At 43.1% G+C, this 26,777-nt stretch overlaps 1 protein-coding gene across 1 annotated transcript in view; it reads left to right on the top strand.

Moving 5' to 3' along the window:
* Positions 1 to 1,404: 1,404 nt before the first annotated feature.
* ppp1r37 (protein phosphatase 1, regulatory subunit 37) overlaps positions 1,405 to 26,777 on the top strand; it is a 45,702-nt gene continuing 20,329 nt past the window's right edge. The window contains exons 1-2 of the mRNA XM_069668472.1: positions 1,405 to 3,193; positions 20,433 to 20,530. Coding sequence (XP_069524573.1) covers positions 2,440 to 3,193; positions 20,433 to 20,530 — 852 coding nt within the window. The 5' untranslated portion in view covers positions 1,405 to 2,439. The remainder of the gene's footprint in view (positions 3,194 to 20,432; positions 20,531 to 26,777) is intronic.

Raw genomic sequence — 26,777 nt, 5'->3', positions numbered from 1 at the left:
TTGTGAATGTACATGTTTTTACAAATGTTATCGTATTAAAAGTGTTATTTTTTTTAAATATACTTGTCTCATTATATTCTTTTTAGCAAGGCTCTGTCTGGTTGTGGTGTTGGATTGCTTTAAGTTATCCACATATCTTTTAATGGCAGGTGGAACTTTTTCTAAAAGCAAAGGAAATGTTTCATTTCCTACTTCCTGTACCATGGGACTTTCCTCTTCCATTTGTGCATGTTGTGACTTCAGTCCTAAATTTTGAATGGTGTTTCTGAAGTTTACTTCAAACATAATATCCCACTAAAGTTGACACTGATACTGTTTTAGTGGTCATTAAATGGTTAAATGTTACCCAGGATGAAATAATTTCTTTGGAGTAATTGACTGAGCCAAAGTGGCAGGAGGGTTGTGTTCAGGATGAGATTCCATGTTGAACTAACACAGACAAAATACCTTGATCTAACTGCATTGTTTAAGTTCATGAACTTGTTGGTAAGCAGTCTCCCAAACATTGATGCAGATGTCCCTTTGTTCCCCAATTAGTGTTTTGCCATGAATTAAATTGGCAGCCCACAGTAGCAAAACCTTTTTGTATGACCGTGTTTTCAATTAGTTTTAGGAAGTCTACAGCAAAAAGTTGACCAGGCAGTGCAGAGTTTGTCACGGGCTATCTCCATCAGCTACATCTTTTAGACTGAAGAGATTATAACCAGAGTAAACACTTAATTTACTGTATGCTGTGAACCCTAACATTCCCATTAACACTTAAAATGTTGCTTTTTATATGCTTCTTTACAACCCTCTGTAACACTGCGTTTGCTGAACGTACCCCTGTGGGAAATAGTGCTGGGAATTACAGCTCTTTGAAGGGAGCCGGATCTTATGGCTCCATTCCTTTCCGAGATCCGTCGGAAAGGAATGGAGCCATAAGATCCGAGGTGAGAGAGTGGCCGGACTCGCAAACGTGCCTGCACTCTATTCTCCCATGTCAGGAAACAGCAAAATAATGTAGGAACAATTAATCATCATTGATTTGCCAATTTATGATACAACTCTGTATGACTACAGAGATGTCAACAACAAAAAATACTCGGTGGAGGGTTATAATGTTGCTCACCATCGGCACTATGTTGTGGCGACATGATTTCGCTGCACGTTACCTAGTTAGGGGGAGTTGCATTTGAAAAAAGCTGCCTGTGGTAATTCGGCATTAAGGGGAGTGGATCTAGAGCAGACGCTGAAATTTGGTCACAACTTTTAAAAGAACAGCTCTCACATACGACTCGGTTCCCGTCGTTCGCACCAAAGAGCCGTTCAAAAGAATCGGATCGTTCGGGAAAGTCACAACACTAGTGGGAAACGACGTGCTGACGTAAGACGTGTGAACAACAAACAGTTGTTGGACTTCAACAAGCTAGCGAATGGTAACGCCAGACAAAAACAGGTTCAGCGGACTTCTCCCGGATGGGGACATACCTATGAGACATGAGCGGCTGGGATATCTCAGTAATCTCATATTAATCCGCGCTATTAGCACTGGCAGGTGTTGTAGCTTCGGAACGGTTCTTTAGCACTAACGTTAGCCACCGAATCATGCTCATTGCTCGAGTGTGACGCCTGTTTTTTTTTTCTGGCTGCCGCTGGTCGAGGGTTGTGATGCGAGGGTGAGACAAGAGCTACAGCTGGAAAATATTTTGCTTGACACTGAAGAATGGACTTTGTCGGGGAGAAACAGACGGACTCACGCAAGGAAGCAGGCATGCGACCGTACACGGGCCTGGACGTCATTGTTGGGCAACAACTTTAGCAAGCTAGCTAACATTAGCTCGGTCAAATACATGCAAATGAATCGGTTTGGTGTCGGGCAGTAAGCTCACTTTGCTAGCATAATGGAGGCACCCTGAGTGACTTGTTCGTTTCTATTGACTGTTCTGGTGCTCTTAAACACTGCTGGCAATGTGCTGACGATCAGTGAGTCAGTCGTCGGTTCCCACTTGATGCAATAGGACACGGTTGGCAGACATTAGTAAGTGGTGGTTGCCTGTCTGGGTGATAGTTGAGCAAAAGTTGCCTAGTTTGGGAAAGAAAAAATACTGAAACAGCATCTTTTTCACACAGGTATCTCATATTCCTTGCACTGATATTTGTGTGAAATTGCACTTTATTTAGCACATTTTTAGGAAGCTCCAAAGTCACCTGTGATGGGATTTTGAGGAAAATACAATTCAAATACCTAAAATACAACCAACCAGAACCCGTTTTTCATTGCACTTGAATAGAAGTTGATTAATAAAAGGCCAGAAGAGGTTCCCATCTACATAAATTGCTGTAAGACATAGCCAGATACAGGCTTATCCATGTCAGTTGGTTCCTAGTTACTGTTTAACTCCATATCAAGGCTGTCTGGCACAGTAAAAAAGAGTGAGTTTAACTGGAAATGTAAACATGAATATCGAAGAGCAGCGTCTAGATTTGTGCAATGTTAAGACAAAAAGCAATGTGGACGATGATCACAATACTACCAACAACACCGAAGGGGTCACCCCCCGGATCTCTGAACTGATGACCGACAGTAACACAGAAATACAAAACATTGTTCCCACAGAGGCCTCTGAAACGTACCTGATGCCTCAGCTCACAGACAACGTTCAGGCAGCCGAGGAGGATAACCACCCAGCCCAAGACACACTCGAAATTGATGAGGTCAATGGAAATACAAAGGGCAGTGAGAAAGACAACCCTGCTGTAGTGAATCCCACAGACTTGATCCTTTCTAATGATGAGCAGCACAAGGACAATATTGAGGTAGAGACAATGAAGGAAGATAAGGATGCTGAGCCTGCAACGTTTGTTGTGGAGGAAGGGGATGATGGCGGGGACATGGACATAGGTGTGGATCTGAGTCTTGATGAAAGTGGGGTGCTAGAGGTGGAAGCCACAAACAATACAGCATTCTCAGACAAAACTTTAGACTCAGAGTCCAAGTCTCAGGATGTCCCAGCTGGCAGCGCTGCAGAGAGCCTTTCAGATGTAAGCCAGACGAGCAGCACAGAAGCTGCCCCCACAGACCAGGCTGGACTGTACCCCACTGTGGAGGAGGGGGACGATAAACACAAAGCAAGTGGCAAAAGGGTGACGTTTCCTTCAGATGAGGATATAGTTTCTGGAGCGGTTGAGCCAAAGGATCCCTGGAGACATGGTAATATTGTTTGTTTCTGCATGTCTGTATGTGTGAATGACTTTCTGTTAATTCTACTGGTCTATTATGCCAGTATGAACATGTCCATTCAACATGGTGTGCCACGATTTATTCTCATAGGACTTTATACAGCTCTAAATCTAAAGAGGCTTTCACTCATTTTGAGCAGGGTTTGAATGTGCCCTGTCATGGTCTCCAGCTAAGTCCATGTGTAGTGGGTAAAAACGTGACTTATGGATGGATGTTGACAATGATACATGAGAGGTGCGTCTCTGAGAGGAATGTTCTTTTATGTCTTTCTTTAAAGCTCGTCTTCTCCACCGCCTGCTTAGTCCTCGGGCAGCACCTGTGCCCCCGCCCCTTTTTTTTTTTCAGTAGTTCATTTCTTGGCTTGAATAGTGAAATCACTAACAGGGGACCTTAGCCTGGCTTTCCACCTCAACAGCCAAATGTCTAACTATAGGTCCAGGCCTGTGCTGTTTGCCATTTTGCGAGTGGATCCCACCACTCCTTGAGGTGTGCCGGTAGGTTCCTGTTTGTTCAGTGAAAACACGTCGTGAAGGAAGCTCATGCAGGATAGGGCTCTGCCTTTACCGTGTTGATACAAGAAACCAGATCTTAAAACAAAATGAAGTTACTTTTTTCACTTTAATCCTCCATGCAGTAATGAGCTTTTTTTTGATGAATGCCTCTTATGTAAAATGAAATAGCCTAAAACTTCGGAGAACGTACAGATAGTGCTACAGCAGCACAAAAATAGACCAGGGGGATGAATAGGAACAGGATACAGATAAATAAGGAATTGTTTGCATACTAATGAAACCAGTTTGGAAAAGAAAATACAATATGCAGCTCTAAACAAATCCAATAGTGTAGTATGCCAATCCAGATCAAATGACCTTTTAGATCTGGTACAATTGGAAACTATATATTCTATAGATTATACAGAACTATACAGTAATCATGTTGCATAAGTAAACATGCATCTTTTTCTAATATGTTAAGATAAAATTAAACTTAGTATGCCTTATCTTTTTTATTTTTTTATAGCTGATTGTCAACCACTAACCAAAGTATAAATTGGAGTAATGCCCCAATTACCCTTTCTTTGTCTCTTTGGCTATTTATTATTTGCTTTTACCAGATGTTATTAACAGTTTTGTATTCCTTTTTCACAATCTAGTTCCTTATAAGCAGAGTTATACTGCTGTAGTAGTAGTTTCCTTCCTTTTTCTAATTTTGGAAGCACTACGCTCCTTTATCCCGAGTGAGCTATGGACTTTATTTGTTCACTGCTTGGAAGTGTTTGCTCACAGCACTGTGACGGCAGTCGACATAGTTACACAGTTGACTTCAGTCTGAGAGGATGTCACAATTCATTATAATAAGGACTATACAGTCAGCCTGACAGTCTCAGTGTCTGTGTGACCTGTATGGTTTTAAGGTTAAGCCAGTGAGAGTGTTGTTTTTCTCCTGATGTAGCCTATAAAACCAGTAATGTAGGCCAGGCTAAGGCAAGGGTCAGTGATGTGAGATGGGGGAGGGGAGTGGAAATACATGTAAAGCCTCAAGGTTAATATGCATGAATAACACTGCCACATGTTCTGTCTTCTATAAATTGTTGTATTATAGACACCCCTGCAATTGATCCCACAGCCCCTCAGAAAGAGACTTGTCTTTCCCCACTTTATTCCTACACATTTTGATAACGGCGTGTAGCTTTTAAATATATTGTACCCACTTAAGATCATTTCAGTTGCAGCATCCATTCCCCGTACAGCCCTCATCCAAACCCTGTCACTTTTCCTAGTGTTCTGTATCATTACACACTGTCTTTCAGAGCACATGCCAGACAGCCAGTCTGATAATACATTGGACATGAAATATCTTTAGCCAAACTCCACAGGGGCAAAGTCAAGCCCGATTAGCCAAGATTTCATGGACTTTATGAAACACATGGCACTGGGAACGGTATCAGTTTCTAGCTGACTGTATTCTTGGCTCCGATTATTTATCGTGCAGTTTATTTAAGTTCAAAGGTCCAACAGATTGAGCCATTGATGCAGAGGACAGGCGGTGGACGGATGGTGATGGAGTTTGTTACGCAATGAATGTTCTGTTTTTAATGTAGGCAAAGATATAACTCTCTGAAAATGTTGATCTAAATGTATCAGTCTAATAAAATGGATGTTATTTTAATTTTAAAAAACTCTGAAAATTTGATCATATTTAGTGTTTCCAGTCATAGCAGTTGTTGTTCATCAGCCTACCTTTTTCAATGTCAGTGTTCTTTAAAGGAACAATATATATTTACTGGAATTTATCATAAAATGACCATGATATGTCGTCAGAGATTAAGGAAACATGCTTGTTGAAATACTCGCTTCTCCGGTGCTGCAGCCAGTATGTTGTCCTCCTGAAGTTTCCCTTCCAGTGCGTAACATCTGTGTGTGTTTTGGCCTACGCGATCCCGCCCACTGCCCATTTCATCACCCCGGGTTGCCAGATATGAAACAAACTGGCGCACAGGATAGGTAGCTTGTCTTTCTCAAAGTCTTGTGCTCGAGTAGGTTCAGTGTCCTCAACCTGGCAACCCGCGTGAGCTTCGTGTTGTACTAAGCGTAGCTCTGTTTGGGAATAGCTGAGTGCGTGAGTGTGGGTGGTGGAGCAAGTGAGTGAGAGAGACAGGAAGTGAGTGTGTGCGCATGAGTCACGAGAGTGATCGGAGCGGATCAGCCAGTAAGACTGCGTGTGTAATAAAGCCACGTTCTCCTCAAGACTGAAGCCCGCGCCTTGCTTCCTGCTCGCTGCTGTGTCTGTAAAGTGATGGGAGTTAGCCCCGAAGCTAGCGGCAGCTTCAGCCCTGGAGCAGACCGATAAGTCTCCCCTGTGCTTTCCGACCACGGTCCGAACGCTGAAGCAGGATAGGCCAATCTGGAGAGAAGGGGGCAGAGGGAGGCGGCGCTCTCCAATGTTTTGAATTTGGACTGCAGTACCCTTTTTAGATGCTTGCTGTCAGTGTTGCATATTGTTCCTTTAAATTATTTTAGGTTCCTTCAAGACCATATAATGCTTCGTATAATTCTTGGTGTTTGACAGCAGTTTACTGTGTTTGAAAGGCAGCTGAACCAGGCCTATAGCTAAATTAAGGGATGTCATAATCCTGTACTAGAGCCAGAACAATTGGTCTGTACAATAGCTGAGATTGACAAAGCTTCACAGGTTATTGTTTTAGTTGTGGTTGTTTTAACCGTAATATGTAAATCAGTATAACCTTTGTTGAACTTGGCCCAAATGAATAACTCCCAAAAACCGGTACAGCAGTGTCTGTGTCAACATGACATGGATGGGAAATGAACCAGTCGTCCGACCACTCCAACTATCATACACTCATTCACACACACGCTCACACAGTGGTAGCACAGCCTTCAGGGGCAATTTGGCGCTTTGACATGGGAGCTGGAGGGGCCCGCAGCTGCTTTTAAAGACTCCATAAAAACTTGCACAAAGGTTTATAATACTCTCAAACAGGATTTTAAAACTCTGGAGGTAATCATAGTAGGATTTTTTTGTATGTTGTTTACATTGATTATGAGGTTAAATCAGGTGATGGCTGTTTGAATCAGCTACTGTTTCCTGTAAGAGCTGACGGCACATACGAGTTACAGTTAGAAAAACATGTAGTCACACACTTTGAATAATTCAATGACCATTTCTTTCTTCACCTCTGACGTTAACCTCAATATCCTTTCTGTTGTCCTGCTTCCACCATCCCTCTTGAGGTCATGCTCACACACAGGACAGGCTGTCTGAATGTATTTGTATGTGTGTGTATCTGAGGTAAAATCCAGGAAATCAAATGTATCTGAATCTCATCTCAGAGGCTCTTCTTGCCTCATTGGGCGCACTGTACCACAATAGATTCATGATCCTCACAGAGCCTTTATGTGCTGAGCGAGTGTCGGGTTCTCTGGGTCCCTGTCTTATGTCATCTGTCAGAAACATAACAGCCTGAGCTCACAGAGCCGCCAGCGTCATCCACGCACAGTTTGAGTTACAGCTGTAAGAGAGCAGAGGGAGGAATTTGCGAGTGCGTATTGAATGTTCGCAAAAAAAACATACAGATTATGCGGTTTAATTACTGTCATGAAGAGGAGATAAGTTAGTGGAGCTGCTATTCAAAATAAACCCCTGGGGCTCAGATGGGAACAGAGTCAGGTGAACAATAGGAGCGAGATGAAAGAGGGGGAAGGAGAGGGGGGTCATATTTTCATTTCTTCTTTGGCACCTTTTTTTTTCCAGATTACACACCGTCCAGTTTTGTGATACTGGCTACCATACGATGTATAAGGCTTGATTTTACTCAAAAAAGAAGTATGTTTTGAGTTGTAGTCTGTCCACATACTCCTAAACAGCCTAAGGAAATTAGTAAAATATGTAAATGTTTTGTTCTCCGTTAGATAATATAATTCCTTGAACTCTTTTACCTCTCCCTGTTGACGCTTGAGGGTTGCTTGCTCTTTCCCTCCTGACTTGGGCAAATACTACATCACATCCTGAGATTCCTGGACTTCCCAACATGCAGCGCAGCTTCCCCTGCTCCTTTTTACTCCTCCTCCCTGCCTTGCTCAGTCAGTCTAGGTTGCAGCTCAGGCTTCTATCAGAACAGCACTGGATCATACTGGAAGCATGTGCTAAGTCATTTGCTTTATCAGGCTTATCAGTTATTCAAACACTCTCAAATGGAGATAGACTGGTTCTGTTAAGTCACGTTGATCTGTCTGGTGTTTCTCACAGCTATAGAGAATTATTGGGTAATACTGTACTTCTGCTAAAGTACTGCGACTGCATTTTAATACAGCTTTTTGTAAGTAAGTTGAAGCCTACTACTTGCAGTGCTGAGAAATCCTTCACGTTAATGACTGTTTAGCCGCAACGGCCAAACTCTTTGGCCTACGTGCAGCTCCGTCTCTTGTCATCAGACCCAAGGCCCACTTGGCACCAGGTTGTTAGAGGCTCTGTGACCCATGAAATGTTATGTGTTGTGGCTGTGGACCAAATTACATACTGATAAGCAAAGCTTTCAGTCCACAGAATGGAAAACCGTGACGCAAGTTCGGTTTGCTGGATTGTTTGGCCACATTAACCTTTTTGACGCCAGATCTGACCGAAAACCAAACCAGATTTGATAAATGGACCATAAATGTTGACAGCACTTATATCCTCCCACATTGCTGTCTTTCACAGGTGAAGGTCTTCATCCTATCAGAACAAACACGGGTGCAAATATTTGAGAGTTCGAGTTAAGATTGTCCGAAGACAGCTGGTCATATTCATGTCATTGACATCCCTTTTTTCATTATAGCATGAAGAGAATTGAACTGAGTCTGCATTTTTACTGAGTACTATAATATAGACAACAAGGCACAAGTCTAATAAAAGAAGTGTTTATCATTCTGTGTGCTTTTTATCTGTGCTCTGTTATTTTTGTAATAATTGTGATGATTGTCGCGCCGGAGACTTTGTGCAGTTTGTATACATCACTGTGCAGAGGAGGCCAGCAAATTCATGAGCAGATGATAAGGATGAAGAGAGAGAGAGAGCCACATGTTTAATTGGTTGCTGCTTCTGTATGGACGAGCAAGTGGAGTCACTGCGTGAATGCTTTTACAGAAACAGGCTGTCATGGGCTTCTTTTAACAACATCTGTCAAATGAATGTGAATTTCCAAAGAACGATGGGGTAAAAACTTCCTTTATGTCTTTTCAGATTGAGGTTGTATTGCTATTAGATCAGACCTGTGTCTGATATAGGACCCACTCCAGGTGGCCTGAATCACCACAGAATTGTTTCTTGTGATTTTTGCTGTTCACACTGTTATGAAAAAGACAAATCTGAGTCACATATCCACTTTTGCCTGCAGTCTAAATGTAGCCTTTAACGCTTTACATATTGATCAGTACTTTGTATTCAAACCCAGAAGGCTAAATCTTGACTGGCACATCCCCTCACCTATCAGTAGACTGAGCGACATCTATCAGCTGTCAAACAGCTTCTCAGGTGTTGCAAAGTAAACACTACATTGTAAACATTGGCGTCTGTTAGATAAACTGTGTAATGATGACACTGTTTCTAAATTGCACTTTTTCTGTGCTTGGATATTTATTTCCTCCGGACGTTACACGCTGATGCAGATATGTCTGTGATACGATAATACCGGCTGATGATATCAGCCCTCTGGGCTCGCTCTGGTTTATCCATTCATCTATTATGCATTTCAGCCCGTCTTCATGCACATTAGTTTGTCTTGTAAATATGAGAAAGAGGGACCTGTGTGTGTAAAACTCTGCTCTCTAATCTTGTGAGTAATTACCTATGTTTAGGAATAAAGTGCAGACATAAGGATTCATCGTAACTGTTAGAACAATCAGTCAGATATTGCTCGCTCTCATCACTCCTGAGGACGCTCAAAGTGAAAAATCACAATAATACCATCTCTACAGATTACACCAATCGCCCCGTTTGTTTTTGTTTTAATAATAGAGCACCAAACTCTTATTACTGCTGATGCACAGTTAAAATATCACAAAAGCATGAAGCCAACATAGCCATGTTGTGATATTGTAGATTGTCTTAACTTGCAGTAATGTGTCAACAAACCTAAAATGCTGTGTTTGTCTGTATGCGTTGACGTGAAGGCCAGTAGAGGACTGGTTGTGTGTGTGTGTGTGATTTGTGTTTTGTAGGAGGCCTGGGGGGTTGCAGGTGTTGTAATTTAGTCAGATCTTGCCTCGGTCTCACCACAGTGCGGTCTGTTAATTATTGATCTGCACTTGGAATAGATTCCAGGGTTTTTACTTGTATAATTACACTCCTGCAAAGTGGTGCGATTTCTTGAGCCACATCATTAAAGCCATCAAATTACTTTGTTTACTTTTGACCCACTGCCCTCCGGCATGCCTGTGCTGCTATATATCGAGTTTAGTTATGCAAATGGGATACGGTGGTGGTTAAAACCTTGAGGCTGATCTGTTTTAAAGCAGCTCTCTTTCAAAAATGTTGTCTTTCTTCTGTGTGTTTCCGCTCTGCTGCTGTCTTGTCATCCAGACTGGTAGAAGCAAACAGCAGTAGCGGCTCAGTCCCTGCCTCTCTGCCCCACCTCTGACCAGCCTGGCAGCCAGCTGTCATGTGTGAATGACGCCGCTGTCACCATCCACAACACAGCAGTGTGAAATGGCAGGGAGCGAGACGGTGGACTGGGAGAGGGGGGCTATTTTGAACACTGGCACTTGAATGTTAAGTAGGCGCTGGCAACACTTCTGTGTTCCACCTCGATCATACTCGCATCTATCTCTGGACGTTTGCCCAAAGGCTTGGCATGTTACTTCATACATTGGTGTTGTCATGTGAAAACACTGTCACCTTCAAGTTGAGTGATACTCGTGTTTTTACTCAGACTACTTCCACACCAAACCTGCTTAATTTAAAACACGTTAACGTGTGAAGACAAAATGCGTCGTCGTCCGTGTTTTGATGTCGATCTCAATCCACACTGAAATGCACTGAAAGTCTTCTTTAGCATCCATTCTGCTCCTTTTGGTGCTTTTGCTTCTAATTGTGTTATACTGATGTTTTTTTCTGTTTTTTTGTCTGCCTCATTTATTTCAATAAGGGGAGACAAAATAACAGAGAGGCCTTTCTGTATAATCCAATTCTGTTAAACAGCATCACAAAATACATCCTTCAAATCGTCCGTGCAGTTGAGACAACACTTTTTTAAAAGTTTCAACAAACACTGAGCATTATTCCCATCATGAAGAGAGGATTCGGACACATTAGATGCGTTAGGTTGCATTAGCTTTTAGCGATGTGTACATTTTAAACTGGCAGCTGTTTTCAAGCTAAAGCAGCCGGCTTTTGCTTTCAGATCTGTCGTCCATAGGCGGTTTTCAAAATGCAACATTTCTGTGCTGTCTAAAACTTTTTTTTAAAGTAGCAAGCTGTACGAAACCTAACTGACTGACAGAGCAAACAGACTTGAATATCTTCAACAAGCTCAGGTAAAACAGTGGATTCCACTCCAAAGCGCGGCCGGTTGGACACCTGGCCTCCATGTGTTCTTCAAGCTCTCCGTTTCCAGTCATCTCCCTCTGAGCAACTTTTTTTGAACTGCTTGCTGGGAATAATTTCCCTCTTCAAGCATGTAACCTGTCAACACTGGTCTCTCCCTTGTTTACTTCCATTACAGATTAGTAACTTGATGAATGACGTTTCAATGATCAATTCAAAGTGGCTATTACTTACCAGAGACCTCATGCTCCCTGTAATTTAGGAATTTAACTTTCCCTCTTGTCAACATGCAAATCCCTCAGGAGGATTGGACGCCACTTGCTGCAGGCTAGTATTAGCTGCTACATAACAATTTGTCCAAGTATAAACTAGGTCAGTCAACAGGCTGACTACCTTTTCCAACCGCAGCCCTCTCTCTTTGTTTGTCGTGATGTAACTTCACATTATTCTGTGCTGGAACCAGATGTGTGCAGACAGCAGGTTAGGTGTTTGTCTGCAGTCGCTTTGCTGTCTTTCCAACATTTTTGGAGCTCTCTGTGTAGATAGTGTGCTGTAATGAGTGAAACCAGACTGTGCAGATGAGTCAAATAGAGGAAATTTAAGACATTACTGCAGGTTGTACATTTTCTGTGCAATCCTCTCCTTGTGCCAAGTCTGTCAGCCGACTGTCTGACTCTGCAAATAGTGCTCCGTCTTCCTCTGCACACACGCAAACACTTGTCTTTGCTTGCCTCCCCCTTGTTGTTGGAGTGAGGGGAGGGTGCCGCACCTGTACACTTTATGTTTGCACTTGGATTCTTGTCAGCTGGACAAAGAATAAGTGTGAGTGATGAAGGTATAAAGACAGCAAGGCTGAGATGGATGAACAGACTTGTGCAGAAATTGGGTCAGACTTCAATCGAATGCCATCTCAACAATTCAGAAATCCTTACTCTGTACTTTTTCTCGGTTCTGCGCAGTACACAGCATCTCTGAAAAGAGCATTTACAAACGCATCGCGAGAGCTGGCACTGTATGATTTGGTGCTAAGACGAAAGTCGTCATACATTTATTCAGCTTAATTCGACAGCAGCTTCCAGGGAGGTGAGGTGCCGGCTCTGTTTCAGCACCTCTAAAGATAATAATCATGTTTTCACAAGCCCAAAAGATTTGGCCTCAACATCAAGGACTTTCAAACAACATCATAAGAACACTGATAGGGTCCTTACACGTTCCTTTTAGATGTTTGAAAGCAGTGAACAGCTCTTTAAAGAAGGTAAGAGAAAGGGAGTTGCTCAATATCTTTTGTAATTTTCCAAAGCTAGCCGTCATGCTGAAGGTCATGTTGCTGTTCCCAGTAACTAGCCAGGTTGGTGGGAAACAAATGGGCAGAGCTCCAAGTCCTATACAATCATCACAGTCATGCTTCTTTTCCGTAGAGATTTGAATTCAGCCTTTTTACGCATACGGGGAAATGACACAACATGTGTGCTAGCTTTGCATACTACAGTTTAATTCTGGCAGCCTGCTCCGTGATGCAGTCAACAGCTTGTAGCCCGACCTTGAAAGCTAACCTCTCTGAAAAACATCAACAAAGGTAGAGTCCTGCAGGAATCAGGTCTAACACCCTTGTCTTGAAGTCACTGTTTTCTTGTCTCTGGGCAGATTCCTGAAGGAAGGTCTGTGGTTAAAACAAGCCAAAGAGATTTTAATGGGTTTTTTTAACGACATAAAATACATCAGAAAATCCCCCCCTTGTTAATATTGAAGCTCCACGTTTATCCAAAATAGGCAGTTGCTAACAAGTGGTTAAATAAGACTACAGAGGTTGTCAGGGAAATTTAATTTGGAGGCTTTGCGGGTGGCGACGTCGAAATCATGCAACTCTGGTGTTTCATCCCTGCTCCTTTGCATCCACTGTGGTGATGGGAACAGTTCAGCAAATATCCATCAACAGTCCACTCATCTGTCCCAGTAAGACTAGCTTAAAATGAGTCTGGTACCAAAGCCCACGCTCACACTGTGGGCTCTCTGTGGGTCGATGTGTTCTGACCTTTAGTGGGCGGCGGCGGAGGCTTCGACTGCATCAGTGTTATGATGTGCAGATACAAAAGGAGAAGAGAAGTCTGTATTTTTAGCTGCTGCACTTATTAACATGCATGTGGATGAGTTGTCCACTTACATGGCAAAAAAGTTTGTTATGCAGCGTGAATTAAAAATCAAAGATAAACCACCCACTGTAACATCGTCAAGGTAGCATTATTGACTTAATGAAATGAGTTCACAGCTGATTACTTCTCTCCTGTTTTACCTCAGGTTGTTATGAACCACGGAGGAGTAGGGGTGTAAGAAAATGGCGATACACTTAAATCCCAACATTACGTTTTGTGACATTGCATCAATTTTAAAAAACGCTGTATCGTTTTTTAATGAATAGTTTCTATGCAATGAATCGAGGCAGTGGTTTGTTTGGTTGTGCTGTTTAAATCCCCGACTGCTAGATGACTAACACTCCAACATAACAACATCAACAGGAAGAAGTTGGGCCCTACAGTACCGCTAGCATTAGCAAACATTACCACCGACGGCTGAATCCGAAAGAATTAGACGGCTCCCGCGGCGCACAGAGCTGAAAGTGTGGGCTCTAATTAGACAAGATGCAAAATGTGCCGTGCCAAAGTAAAATACTGGGGGACACACAAACGTATCTGAGAGCGCACTCAGCAAAACACCGTTCTGATGATACAGCAAACAGTAAACGATTCGTTTAACGGCAAACGAGTCGTTTTTCTCCACCGCAGTAAACATCGTAACTGCACAGACAAGCGTCCAGAAAGCGGGGCATGTTGACCAGCTCGTCTTTCCCCCACAAAAACCTTGACATTGAAAAATAAGCATTGACATACAAACTGAAATAACGTGGAATCCAAGTTAAAATGATCTGAGAATGCTCACCATGTGCATTTATTTGTTACATTTGTTTAATGTTTTTTTTAGGAATCCTGCAAGCACTTTTCATTGATATGCATATGTAATTCCTTTGTTCAGATTGCACAGAAAACAGTGCTTTGATGGTGAATTTTAAAGGGACTATTGTTTTTTACTACATAAGAAAATATAAACTGGCATACTACAACAGAATGTGTGTATATATACAAAAAAAATTGTATTCAATTTTTTTCAAGTCACAATATATTGCGTTGCTTACAGTATCCTAATATATCGCGATATATTGAATCATAACCCCTGTATTGTGATACATATCGTATCGCCACATTGTTACCAACACACAGCCCTACTGAGGAGGCAACCTGTGTCTGTCAGAAGGTCAGGCACGACTGTTCCTTTTTGGCCAAACGGCCTGTCACTCAGCTCTGCAGGAATTTAATGGACCTCCGGTGTCTTGCTGATTGCATTTTCTGCAGTGTAAAGTGAATATGTTCCTAGCCCCAGGACAGGGTTTTCTAAAGAGATAAGGTTAAGTGTATGCAACTTTTACCTACTGAACCTGTTTTACCCACGTTCAGTTGTATATCACAGATAAGCATGGCGTCGTATTGATTGATTCCAACCTCAGGTGTGTCATTTGAGGTTTACTGCTCTAATACCCGCCTGCCAACGTGTTAATTTTTCACCACAGACCTTGACCTCACCTTGTCTTTCCAGCTCTAGTTCAATGAAGGTGTGGATGGGAAGTAGCAGGTTGGCTGCTCCAATTCAATGCCTAACTGTAAAAACATTGTCTTCAAAATGTTGGCACACTGCAAGCACAGCTCTCTCTCCTCTCGACATACGTGTCTGTGCTTGTTGCAGCTCTGCCGGTTGTTCAGCTTGAGTAATTGATTCATAATTTATGGCAGGTATAGCTCCCTTGTTGCCTGCAGTTTTTCCTCGCCCCAAGATACCAATCCAACTGGCTGTGCGCAGTTACACAGAAGCAACAGAGCTGTCGTTTGTGAGAGCTGAAACAGACCTGGACTATTGAAGAAATCAGTAAAGGTGAAACTAGTTTGCTTATACATTTTCGAGACGGTTAAAGGGACATCCTCCAGAATAAACTAGATCATATCAGTTTGAATAACGTTTCTCCTCTAAACTACCTTCAGCTCCATAAATCATGAGAAGAAAGTCAGTGTACAAATAAGGACAACAAACAAGGAAGCCAAAGTTGTCGTATCATTTTTATTAGTTGTATTAGTTGGAGCACTATCTTGCTTCAATCCAGTGTTTGCTCAATTAAAGGCTGCATGTGCACCAGCAGGATAGTGGTCCAAAGCTCATCATCATTCCTTAACCATAAATTCATAGTGCTAAATTTACCTCTGTTTATCTGAGTCAGCAAGCTGTTGAAGCTGCATCCTGCTTCTTCTTTTATTATTATTTTGCTCACAAGCTCAGGAAAGCTAGCAGCGAGTGATTTAGTGCGTGTTGTTGCACGGTGGATGGAGGCCAACAACAATTAAGCAGGAGAAACAGGGCGTGCTGCTTGTGTGTGTTATTTAGCAGATTCACAGAGAGGGGGTGAAAAGAGGAGATCGACTGTTTTTTTTTTTTTGCAGTCTTTAGGCTCTTCTTTTTCTCTCTGCTGTCCCCTCCACACCTGAAGTCTTAATCTATGGTGCTTGTAAATGGAGCTGCCCTTCCCTTTGTGCTTTCTGACGTTAGTATAACATGAAGAGCAGGTTTTGTCTTCTGAAGGGAAGGTCAGGTTAAAATTCATAAATGGTGCAGTGCTACAAAGGGTATTTTGTGCCTGACTGTTTAACTTGGATTTTGTATGGCGTGATAAGTGTTAGCGTGGTCACCTTGGCCTGACTGACTGGTTGGCAGTGATATATTCAGTGATAAATGTCTTGTCTCTTCGAGGACGAGGTGGATTTATTGATTCATTTTTTGCACACTGGCTTTAATCAACATTTTTTCTACACATCATTACCTCTTTACTTCCCCTAACCTGGTTTTTTAAGATGTTTCTGGAGCAGTCATTTCCACTCCCTCTCTCCCCCTTCTGCGCTAACTCCTCATCGCCACTCCCTCCATGCATGTAACAGCAGCACTGGAGGCGAGTGTAATAAAACAAAGACAGAGCAAGCAGAAACACAGGCAACAGCTAACGCTCGGCTCCTAATGAACATCTCTCACTTCCTTGCTTTACTTCCTCCTTTCCGTTCTTTTGAGTAATGTAGTAATAGACTGTCTTTCATCATGAGCACCATGTCCTTTTTTAGTCCGTCTCCTTCTCGCTCATCTCCCCTCCTCTCTAGTTAACGACCTGCAGTATGTGTGAAAATACTGTGCACTAAGCATGGGACCCTACCCCCCCCCCATCCCGAAACCCCACCTTTCCCTCAGGAAGTGTTTACACACACTTGCTCGAACTCTGCACAATAACACTTTTCCAAGGACACAGTGTTCAGTGGTAGCACACACTGTACTGTACATATTCACACTCTCTCACACTGGCAGCAGAGGCATTTATATTTAATCCACAGTTATATGTCCAGATATTCTTTGTGGATAAAGCACAAATGTACATCTTAAATTAATTGAGTGCCATTTATAACAGCTGTTTGATCCTGGAAGCAAGCATGAATAGGTGCTTTTCGACCAAAAGTACCAGGAACTTTTAGTTCCAAGAATTTCTCTTCAAGGAACTAAATGGTTCCTGTGGCCCATTGTTGTCTGCTTTTCCACAGCGGCCTAAAGTTCCAGGAAGATTATGCAAATCAGGCCAATGACGTATGAAGAAGCAGTAAAACCACCGCACTACACCACCAGTCCCGTAGGTGGCGGTAAGAAGAAGATGAAGGACATACAACTAAGATTACGGCATAAAATGCGATGAACGGGCCGGTATCACCATTTGTTCGACACTACAGTTAGCCTGTTAGCATGGAGGAGATTCAACTTGTTTTTGTACTTTAGATAACAAGGTAACGATGATAACGGTGAGCTTGTAGCTGCAGTCTTTTAAACATGGCGGATTAAATAAAACGCTGCAAGTACTCGACCAATCAGAAACGGCACTGCAGGTCTCGCCCTGAAAGTTCCTGGACCTTTGGAAAGTAGACTCTGGTTCCTGCTATTGAAACGCACAGAGTTCCTCAAAAGGTTCCTAGTTCCTGGGGAAAGTTTGTGCTGTTGAAAAGCAGCAAAGTGATGGTGAACCTCACCTTAAAAACCAAGTTAATAACATGTTTTTTTTAAAGGACTACTTTACATAATAGATGCAGAGGGAAAGTAGATGTAGATTGTTTAATATGGTCATGCCCTGTCTTTGCTTTCTCCGACATTAACATGTAGCTGGTAGGGATGCACGATATTTTACAACTCATTTAGCCGATTACCGATACCGATACCGATATTTTTTTCCCGCACACCTAATTGCAGAGATCTTCAACCCTCTTCTGCCTTGGAATTAGCGTACAGTGTAATGGTGATACTCTTATCACATATATTACAACGGTCGGGGTGACGGGTCTTGAGATGGTTAATCAGGTTTGTAGTGTTGAAAGACTTTGCCTTGGCTCCTCCTCGCATCACCGAAGCTGAGCAGTCATTGCAAATAGCAGTTTTGCTCTCTATTTCGGACACTTTGAAAAACTTCCACACCACGGACATTTTGGCTTCTAACTCTCTCATGCTGCAGGTAGACACACGTGACGTCATCACGCTGCGCCGCGCAGGTCTTCTTCACGCCGGGGACATTGTGCCGAGGTCGGGCATTTAATCAAGTATGCAGCGGCCCATTATTTTATCGGTTAATTATATCGGCGGATATTGGCGTGTTGGCCGATGTCCGATAGTTCATTTTTAAGCCAATATCGGCCGATACCGATAACGTGCCGATAATATCGTGTATCCCTAGTAGCTGGCACTGCTTCTGACAGAGCGCTTAAATGTATGTGTCTTTATTTCTAAGCCATCTAATGTGTTATAACAGACCTGGAGCATTCACAGTTCAAGCTGCAGGCAAAATGCATAAAATAGACACATGCACAACATTTTTAATTCACCAATTTCCACACACAACATTTCATTATAAAAGGAAGAACGCATCATTGAATTTGTGTGAAGGCCCATTGTAACATGGACCCTGTGATGCTTTGCATACAGTCTCCTCCAAATACCCAGCAGGAACGTGTAACAGCAGTGTTCTGCTGGCAGTTGTTGGCTTCAATGCAGAGCAGTAATTAGTGTGAGGACATTTATAAAGGATGCATACTGGACAGGAGTGCAGCTCCCGTCCACCACACGACTACAAAGGGTTTGATTCCTGGTAGTGAAACCACTGGCCTGGTCATGTGGTTGACAAAGTTCTCATGCTTGTTGCTGCACCAGTGATTCACACTGATGGTCAGGCCTGAAGATTGGAGGGGTTTGTGTGAATGTCCAACACATTGCGCAATCCTAGTTGAGCTCAGTTGAAACATTTGCATGTGTGTCTTCTTCGAGTTGTTTCTTTCACTGAATGTAGCAGCCATCATATCTTTATTTAACCTGCTTTAGTGTTTGTTTATTTGTGTAGAGGACCTGCTGTTGGACTCCACTGGTTTTTGTCAGTTCGGTCTTTTCCTCCAAACAAGTGAAAAATGTGTTCTCATTGTATTCATGTGGCACTGACTCACTCTTTCATTTAGTCTCCCACACACACACGAACACCATTACTTCAGCCTTACCGCAGTATCGTCTCTTGTAGTACTTTCAACCACAGTCTGACGTGTGTACATTTCATCTGGACGGTGCAGAGCACAGTCGGTCAGACATGTATGGCTGCTCATGCAGGTTTTGAAACTGCCTCTTTGTCCCAACAACAGGATGTTCATTCTGACCTGCTTTTGTACAAAACACAAAACAACACATTTATCCACCCAAAATTACATTACATTTTGGTTAGCCCAGACTGTTCTGTTCCTGCCATGTGCAAGTTTTTGGGGGGTGAACTTAAGAACAGGAAGATGGGGGAAGACTGTGAGAGACAAAGAGGAGAGGAGATGGCGGGGACTGGAAAGTGAAGCGGACAAACTCTCACCTTGGCGAGAGAAACCACAATGCTGACTGCAGCACAAAGTCACATTCACGCACACACACACACTAGCTTAATTTATTAGTACAGTAGACGCACAAGTACATGCTTTGTATGCACTGTTTACTCTGAATATATAAATCTGTCTGGATACGATACCTATACACAGAGTCGATTGTGCAAATGCACGCTATCCTACGAGTCCTGAACTTTCATGTTTAATTTTAGTCTCCATTCTGTCTTCATTCCTATCATGATTGTTCTGTCTTTCTTTGCTCAAGTGCCTCACTTCATCTCCCAGCAGTCTCTCAGCCAGAACAGTGGGTTTGAATGTTGCCCAGTCATCTGACTGGAGTTAGCCCCAGCAACAGTCTGGGATGGCGGCAGCGGCTGACCCACACACACTCCAAGAACAATACCTCCTTTTTGCCGACTTAAGTAGGGGAGCCCTTGAAGGGGTTACATTTCTGATCCTCTCTGTCCAGAGAGTGCTCCTCAAGGCAGACACACAGGCCGGTGACATAACCGAGACATTGCCCCGGGGTTAGACTTCATCATGTTGATAATAAAAGGATCAGCCTCATGGAAGCTAAACATAATCCATTTCAGATGCTTCAGTGTTTGCTTCGGGAAAGGTGGCTGTCGTAGAAAAACCTTTGCAACTGCAGCATCAAAAGTGAGTGACCTTCAAGTGAACTGCAGGGCACAAAAAATACATAAGCCTTAGTTAAGCTAATGATATGACAACACGTGCCAGCAAGGGATGTAAGAAGAGCCACTTTGGATTAAAACATTTTGCATTTATTACAGGGCTGTGTATCCACTGTGGGCTATCTAAATCCTCTCTCAGCCGTCCTCACTCACACAACACGTCATAGGAAACCATCAAATGAAGCTTGAATGCACTAAAGCTGTTGCACATGGTTGAATTTGATGACTAGTTTCAATGCATGCAAGTGTGTGCTGTGGGAGCTTTGCTATAGAGAAATAAAAATTAATAGAAATATAATAAAGATTATCCAAAGGTATCAGACAGTATTAAAGGATGCATGAAAAATATGACGGAAACTGAATAAATGTTTTCCCTCAGTCTGATTCTTTTGTGTGTGTGAGCTCAGTAACTCAAAGCAATCCTAACCTTCTGAATGTTTCTGTGTGTTGCAGCTCAGAATGTGACAGTGGAGGAGATCCTCTCTTCCTACAAACAGGCCTGTCAGAAACTCAACTGTAAACCCATACCCAAAGTGCTCAAACAGATACAGGTGAGGTCCACTTTCACACAAAGATAAACATCTATCAGTGCAGTCACACAGACTCTCAAACAGTGTTGCAGCAGAGCTTATACTGAGAACATACACTAAGTTCTACCAGTTTATTACAAATGCTGTCCTATAAAATAAAGATGTGTTTCTGCTATTTAGCGTGGACAAAAGAGAGACACCTGTCAGTTTAACGAAATACAATTCACGTTTGTATCAGACAAATTGTATGTATTAGCTTCAGCTAGGTTTAGCTATTAAACTGGCAGAGTGGATGGAGCGCATTCAAGAGATGTCGGTCCTTTTTTTCTGTTTGGCAAAGCTTTGGCGGTTGTGTAACTCTTTGTCTGCTGTTGGGAAAGGAACATATTAATTTGGCCCAATAAGGACTAGTCAGGGAAAATGTGCTGAATGAGAGAGGTTCTACTTGAAATTAGGTTATTTGCCACCTCTCGTGAGACACCATAATCCCCTGTTTAATCCTTTGGCAGAGTTGAAAGCCACTACAACCCCAGCCTGCTGAGCTCCTTTTTTTTAACCTCTTTTTTTACTCCAATTTGAACTGGCCAATTCCCCTGTACTGCAGTCCTCGTCACTGCTAACGCAGCTGTCATGAAGCTGCTAACGGATGCTTGTGATGGGAACTGCTTCATCATGGGAACAAAATGTGCAAAGCCTGCAGGACCCCTGCTGCCCTGCCAAAGATACCCCGAGAAAAAACTGCATGATCCGTCACCAGCTACCCACCAAAAACACAAAGCGGATTGTTTTTGAAAAGTAAGACATAGCTGGATGTGAAAAACAGGTATTGTCAATCACAGTGGATATGCTGAATGAGGACATATTTTAAGTTTTAAGTTAAGTAAAAATTACAGAATGAATGGTTCTGGCTCCTAAGATTTTAATTTTAGGTGACTTTCTCACTCCTATGTTAAATGGGCTGTGGACTGATGGTCACGAAGATGAGCAATTTGAAGGGATCAACTTGCCAAACACGACTATGGCGTCCAGGAGGGCCATACTTTCATGCTGCAGAGTTCTCATGGGAAACAGCAGCAACATACAACCAGATTAATAAAAAAATATATAAAGTTAATTATTGAATAGATTGGAAATAAGCACGAACAAACAACAATAAAAGAAGGAGAATTACAAAGGGTAATGGCCTGTGGAGAGTGTGTCAGAGGAATAAATATAACCCCAAAAAAGGACTACACACGTTTTCTGTTTGTCTTCCTATTTGTATACAAAGAAACTATCTAACCCTTCCAGTCTTACCTGTTCAAACTAAGACTTTTGCAACATTCCTATTCTTAATGTTTCTTTAAAAGGTGTGTTAAACTGCCCATTCCACCGGTAGTGAAGCAGTGACCCCATCTTCAAAGTCCATACAGAAAAGAAACACTTTTATTAATGCTAATTGAATCGACTGAACCAGACTCATAGTTTTGCTTACAACAAGCTGTAGTTTGTTGATATGACTAAATTACTGCCTCTAGATTGGAAGGCAATGTGGGGCGGGCCCTGCACTGGTATTGGCTATAAGAGGAGTGTGAGAGAGTTCAAATTGCTGGGGTACAAATAACTACATGTATCACAAGGCTATACAACGTATGTACATAGTAGAAACTGGAGGAGCTGTGGCAGCATACAAATGTGCAGTGCAGCCAGGAGAGCTGGATAAGCTGGCTGGGAACAGTTGGGAAATCCTGTTAGCGCCACCAAAAAGTTTTTTGTAATTGTAAAAGTTCCTGTAAATTGAACAGTAATGGTTTTACAAATCACATCCTATGTGGTTTAAAGACAAAGCATGATGCATCATGGCATGAACCTGAACATGTGCTTTGACAGTATCCAGCAGGGATGTGTCTTTTCCCTCGTTCAACAAGAGTGGTTTTTATTCCCAACAGGCAGACGGGTGTTTCATGTCCTTTTTTTCTGCCTTCCCTTGTGGGTTAGCCAGCACAGTCATGTGTCCTATAATCCCTCTGCATAAGCACTTCTTGAGATCCAGTGGGGTAAGCCTCAGGCCTGTTTTTATATTTCTGACGACCTTGTGCCTTTGTTTGTATGAATGGTGCACATAACGTCACAATCGTTAACATATTCAAATGTTTCAACTCAATGCGACGTGCTTTTGTTGCAAATCAGTAAATGGTGACGAAATCTGACTACATGGAAAACAAAGGGGCTGTTTGACCTCCCTCTCAAGCAGAGAGCCATAACATTATCACCACTGACCGGTGAAGTGAATAACATTTATTATCACATTACGGTGGCACCTTTCAGTGGGTGCGATTTGTTAGGCAGCAAGTGAACATTTTGTCCTGAAAGTTGATGTGTTGGAAGCAGGAAAAATTTGCAAGTGTAAGCGACTTGTGAAGGCTACGACTGGGTCAGAGCATCTCCAAAACTGCAGCTCCTGTAGGGTGTTCCCGGTCTGCAGTGCTCAGTACCTACCAGAAGTGGTCCAAGGAAGGGAAACAAATGTTGCAGAACAAGTACATCCCTTCATGGAAACGGTATTCTCTAATGGCAGTGGCCTCTTCGAGCGGTATAATGCGCCCTGCCACACTGCAGAAATGGTTCAGGGCTGGTTTGAGGAACACGACAACGAGTTCAAGGTCTTCTTAATCCAATCAAGCATCTGTGGGATGCGCTGAACAAACAAGTCCGATCCATGGAGGCCCCACCAGGCAACTTACAGGACTTAAAGGATCTGCTGCTAACGTCTCGGTGCCAGATACCTCAGCACACCTTCAGAGGTCTTGTGGAGTCCATGCCTGTCAATGGCGAAACTGGAAACATGATACTAGAGGATGTTACTTGTATAGCAGGTCAATTGGAGTAATAAAGCCCCACAGTTTTTAATGCAGCAGCAAAAGGAGTGGGTTTCTGCTTTCTTTGTGTCCTGGGGGAGGGCAGTAGTGTTTGTCCTGCATCTAGATAATACTACTGACCTTGTAATTCTCAGGTTTTATTCTAAGATTTTATTGTCCTAGAGTGTGCATATGTGTTGCATTTACGCATGTTGAAAAATATCTGATCGTACATATCACTTGAACACATGGATGCTCGTCTGCGTCTGTTTGTGTGGGAACATCCCGTCACCAAACCGATCCCCCTCCAATCAGACTGACAGAACGGATGGAGAAGTTGGCAGCGCCAGCCTTAGCAGCAGGGACACGTTCTCCTGTTTGTTCTGTCCTTCAGTCGCTGCAGCACACACTCATAAACCCTTAGCTGGGCCTCTCCTCTGGAGCTCTGCACATGTCTACCTGTGGGTGTGGCTCCATGTGTGAGTGATGTAAAGTGAGCCCTTAGATGGAAACACATTTGTGATCCCAGAGACTCTGCAAAGAAATCCCCACACGCCCGGTCAGCTGAGAGAGGAGTTGGTTTAACATCTCAGCTACTTGTAGAAATGCACATCACTCTGCTAAGCTGCTGCTGTGAGCCTCTTTTAGTCCTGCAGTCTGGGTACATTTCCACTGGGAGTTCTGGGATTTCTGGTCATCAGAGATATCCCACCTTTTCCCATCCCTCCCTCCCTCATATTTATCTTTATAAGTGATTGCTCATGTTTGCAATGTCTGGCCACGCTCCATCCCTCCCTACCTTTGTAGTCTTTTGGTCCAAAACCGCCCCCTCTCATTTCTGCTTAGTCATCCTCGCAGTAACCAGCCACATAAACAAGCCAGTCAGACCAAATGGCTGGCTGGTGAGGAGCTCAGCCTTTTTTTTGCTGTTTTTTCTCTTTCACTCTAAATGCTTTCTTTATTAAGTCCAACTGCACTGTACACGTGGCTGCTTGCCAGGGGCCCTATAGGCTATGTACATCTCCGGCCAGTTGTTTGTGTGTGTGTGTGTGTTTTATAAGGGTCACTATTTAGCAGCTGCTTGTTGAATGTCCGCTCTGCAGTAACTCCCACCAGAGTCTTGAGACCTGAACACTTGGTAGCCTTGTGTCACATTTCTGCTGCCGCAATTCCCTCAGTGACAAGTGGTTTCTCTATTATGCAATGTTTTAGACTCAGGCAGGGGGCACACTTGATTTCCCTGGATATGCAGAAACATGCTTTCTCTAGACTGGTTCATTACATCTGAAACGAGGGAGTATGTTGTATGTCTAAAATGAAGGATAAAATAGCACGTCACATCAACAGTTACAGACTTGGTGAGATCCATGTGCTGCACATACAGCGGCTTTTATTATGTCACTTAAGCAAAGACATTTGATCATTCTAAATAGCAGGGAAGTAATCTGTACAGGAGAAAGACAGATGATTACAGGTATGGCGCAGGATAAAGGAAAGGAAAAAGGCTATATCCTTGCCGAAGCAAGCTACAGATCTGGCCAATGATAAGCCAGTGCTGGCAACTAAGAGGCCAGCGGTGGTAAATGAGAAGCCGCCTATTCATTCGACCAGGGTGGCAAGTCATGGTCTAACATAGCAACCCATTGCATCGGCTACTGGCTAGGCCGGTCTTTAGCTTCCGAGGCTGGCGCCTAGCACGCCTAAGCTAGCAAACCCACTGGATCGGCTACTTGCTAGGCTGGTCATTAGCTTCTGAGGCTGGCAACCAGCACGCCGAAGCTAGCAACCCACTGGATCGGCTACTGGCTAGGCTGGTCTTTAGCTTCCGAGGCTGGTGACTAGCACGCCTAACCTAGCAACCCACTGAATCGGCTACTGGCTAGGCTGGTCTTAAGCTTCTGAGGCTGGCGACTAGCACGCCTAAGCTAGCAACCTACTGGATCGGCTACTGGCTAGGCTGGTCTTTAGCTTCTGAGGCTGGCGACTTGCACGCCGAAGCTAGCTACATTAGCTATTGACTTGGTTTGTCACTTTATTCAGTTGTATTTTATTGATGGATTGGAGCCAAACGCGTCACGTTACCGACACCAACTGTCGACGTATGACTTGCCACCCTGGTTGAATGAATAGGCGGCTTCTCATTTACCACCGAAGGCCTCTCAGTTACCAATGCTGGCTTATCATTGGCCAGATCAGTAGCTGGCTTCGGCAAGGATATAGCCTCCTTTGGCCTCTCAATAGTCTTAATTTTGTCCTTCATCCTGCTCCATATATAGGGAGTCTAAAATGTGTGAAGCATTTCTTCTTTCTGAATATCCATGAAGTTGTTTGTTTGCATTCACCTCCAGCTAAACCTGCCAGTTTTTAAAGAACAGCAATGTTTGGGTGTATTTGCCCGGCCGTGCCTGTACTTCACAATACAACCAGCCATTATCTCCTGTGTCGTGCTCACTCAGAGACTTTATTTTACTCCCCAAAAATTCCCTGCTCTGGGTGTAGTTCTTTCCAAAAGCACGGGAACTTCCTTGCAGCACTAAACATTTCTGATTGGTTTAGTACTCCCAGCATTTAGAGGACCAACTGAGCACCAAGCCTGTCAGGATGTGTGACTGGGCCACAGGCCGTCCTTCTCTGCACAGCTGCACAAAACACATTAAAATTTATACAGATATATAAATAGTTGTGTTCCACTTTTGTCTCTGTAAGGCGAGTCCATCTCGTAAAGATGGAGGATGCAGGTTGTTCCATTTCATAAACAATGCATTTTGGAAGATCCAGTCAATTCTTTTTAACTTAGTTGGCATAAGGGCCATTAAAACTGGCCACTAGAAGGTTTTCTAATACATCTTAAATCGTCCAGTTTAAGAGTTTGATCTAGTACAACACACTAACACAGTAGAAGAGTGCAGAGGTAAAACATAGAAGCACAGTATAGCGAGAATCATCACAGAATTAAATAACAACATCAGAGGGGGAATCGGCAGCTTGATGTTGTCCACCCACAACACACAATCTCTCACACACACACACACACACACACAAACCACCACTCATGCAGAGGCACCCTGTGCGTCATGCACTATTTTTGGCTCTGGCAGCTCTCTCAGAGAGGTATTTACACTGATAAAGTCATTCTCACTGACAGGTGCCTCAGCTAATTGTAGGTGAAGATTGTCCTGGTGTGAAATTGCTCAAAATGTGTGCCTGAGTTTTTTAATTAAACGCTATCTCCAAAACCTTTTGTTTCAAACATGGTTGAAATTTTTCAAATGATGCCTCCCAAAGTAAAGTTTCACCGCTGAATTATCTAAACTATTACTGCAGAGTTATTTAGAGTCATGCTGCTTTTAAAGCCTTCGAATGAGGCCTTTGTCTCAGAACATCACCATGTTTTTGGGACCTGTTTAATCATGCAGGAGGTCATGACCTCT

This window comes from Semicossyphus pulcher, unplaced genomic scaffold (assembly GCF_022749685.1).
Source record: "Semicossyphus pulcher isolate SPU_LCO1_2020_fin unplaced genomic scaffold, fSemPul1.0.p SCAF_19, whole genome shotgun sequence".
NCBI lineage: Eukaryota > Metazoa > Chordata > Actinopteri > Labriformes > Labridae > Semicossyphus > Semicossyphus pulcher.
This window is presented reverse-complemented; position numbering and strand designations above follow the sequence as displayed.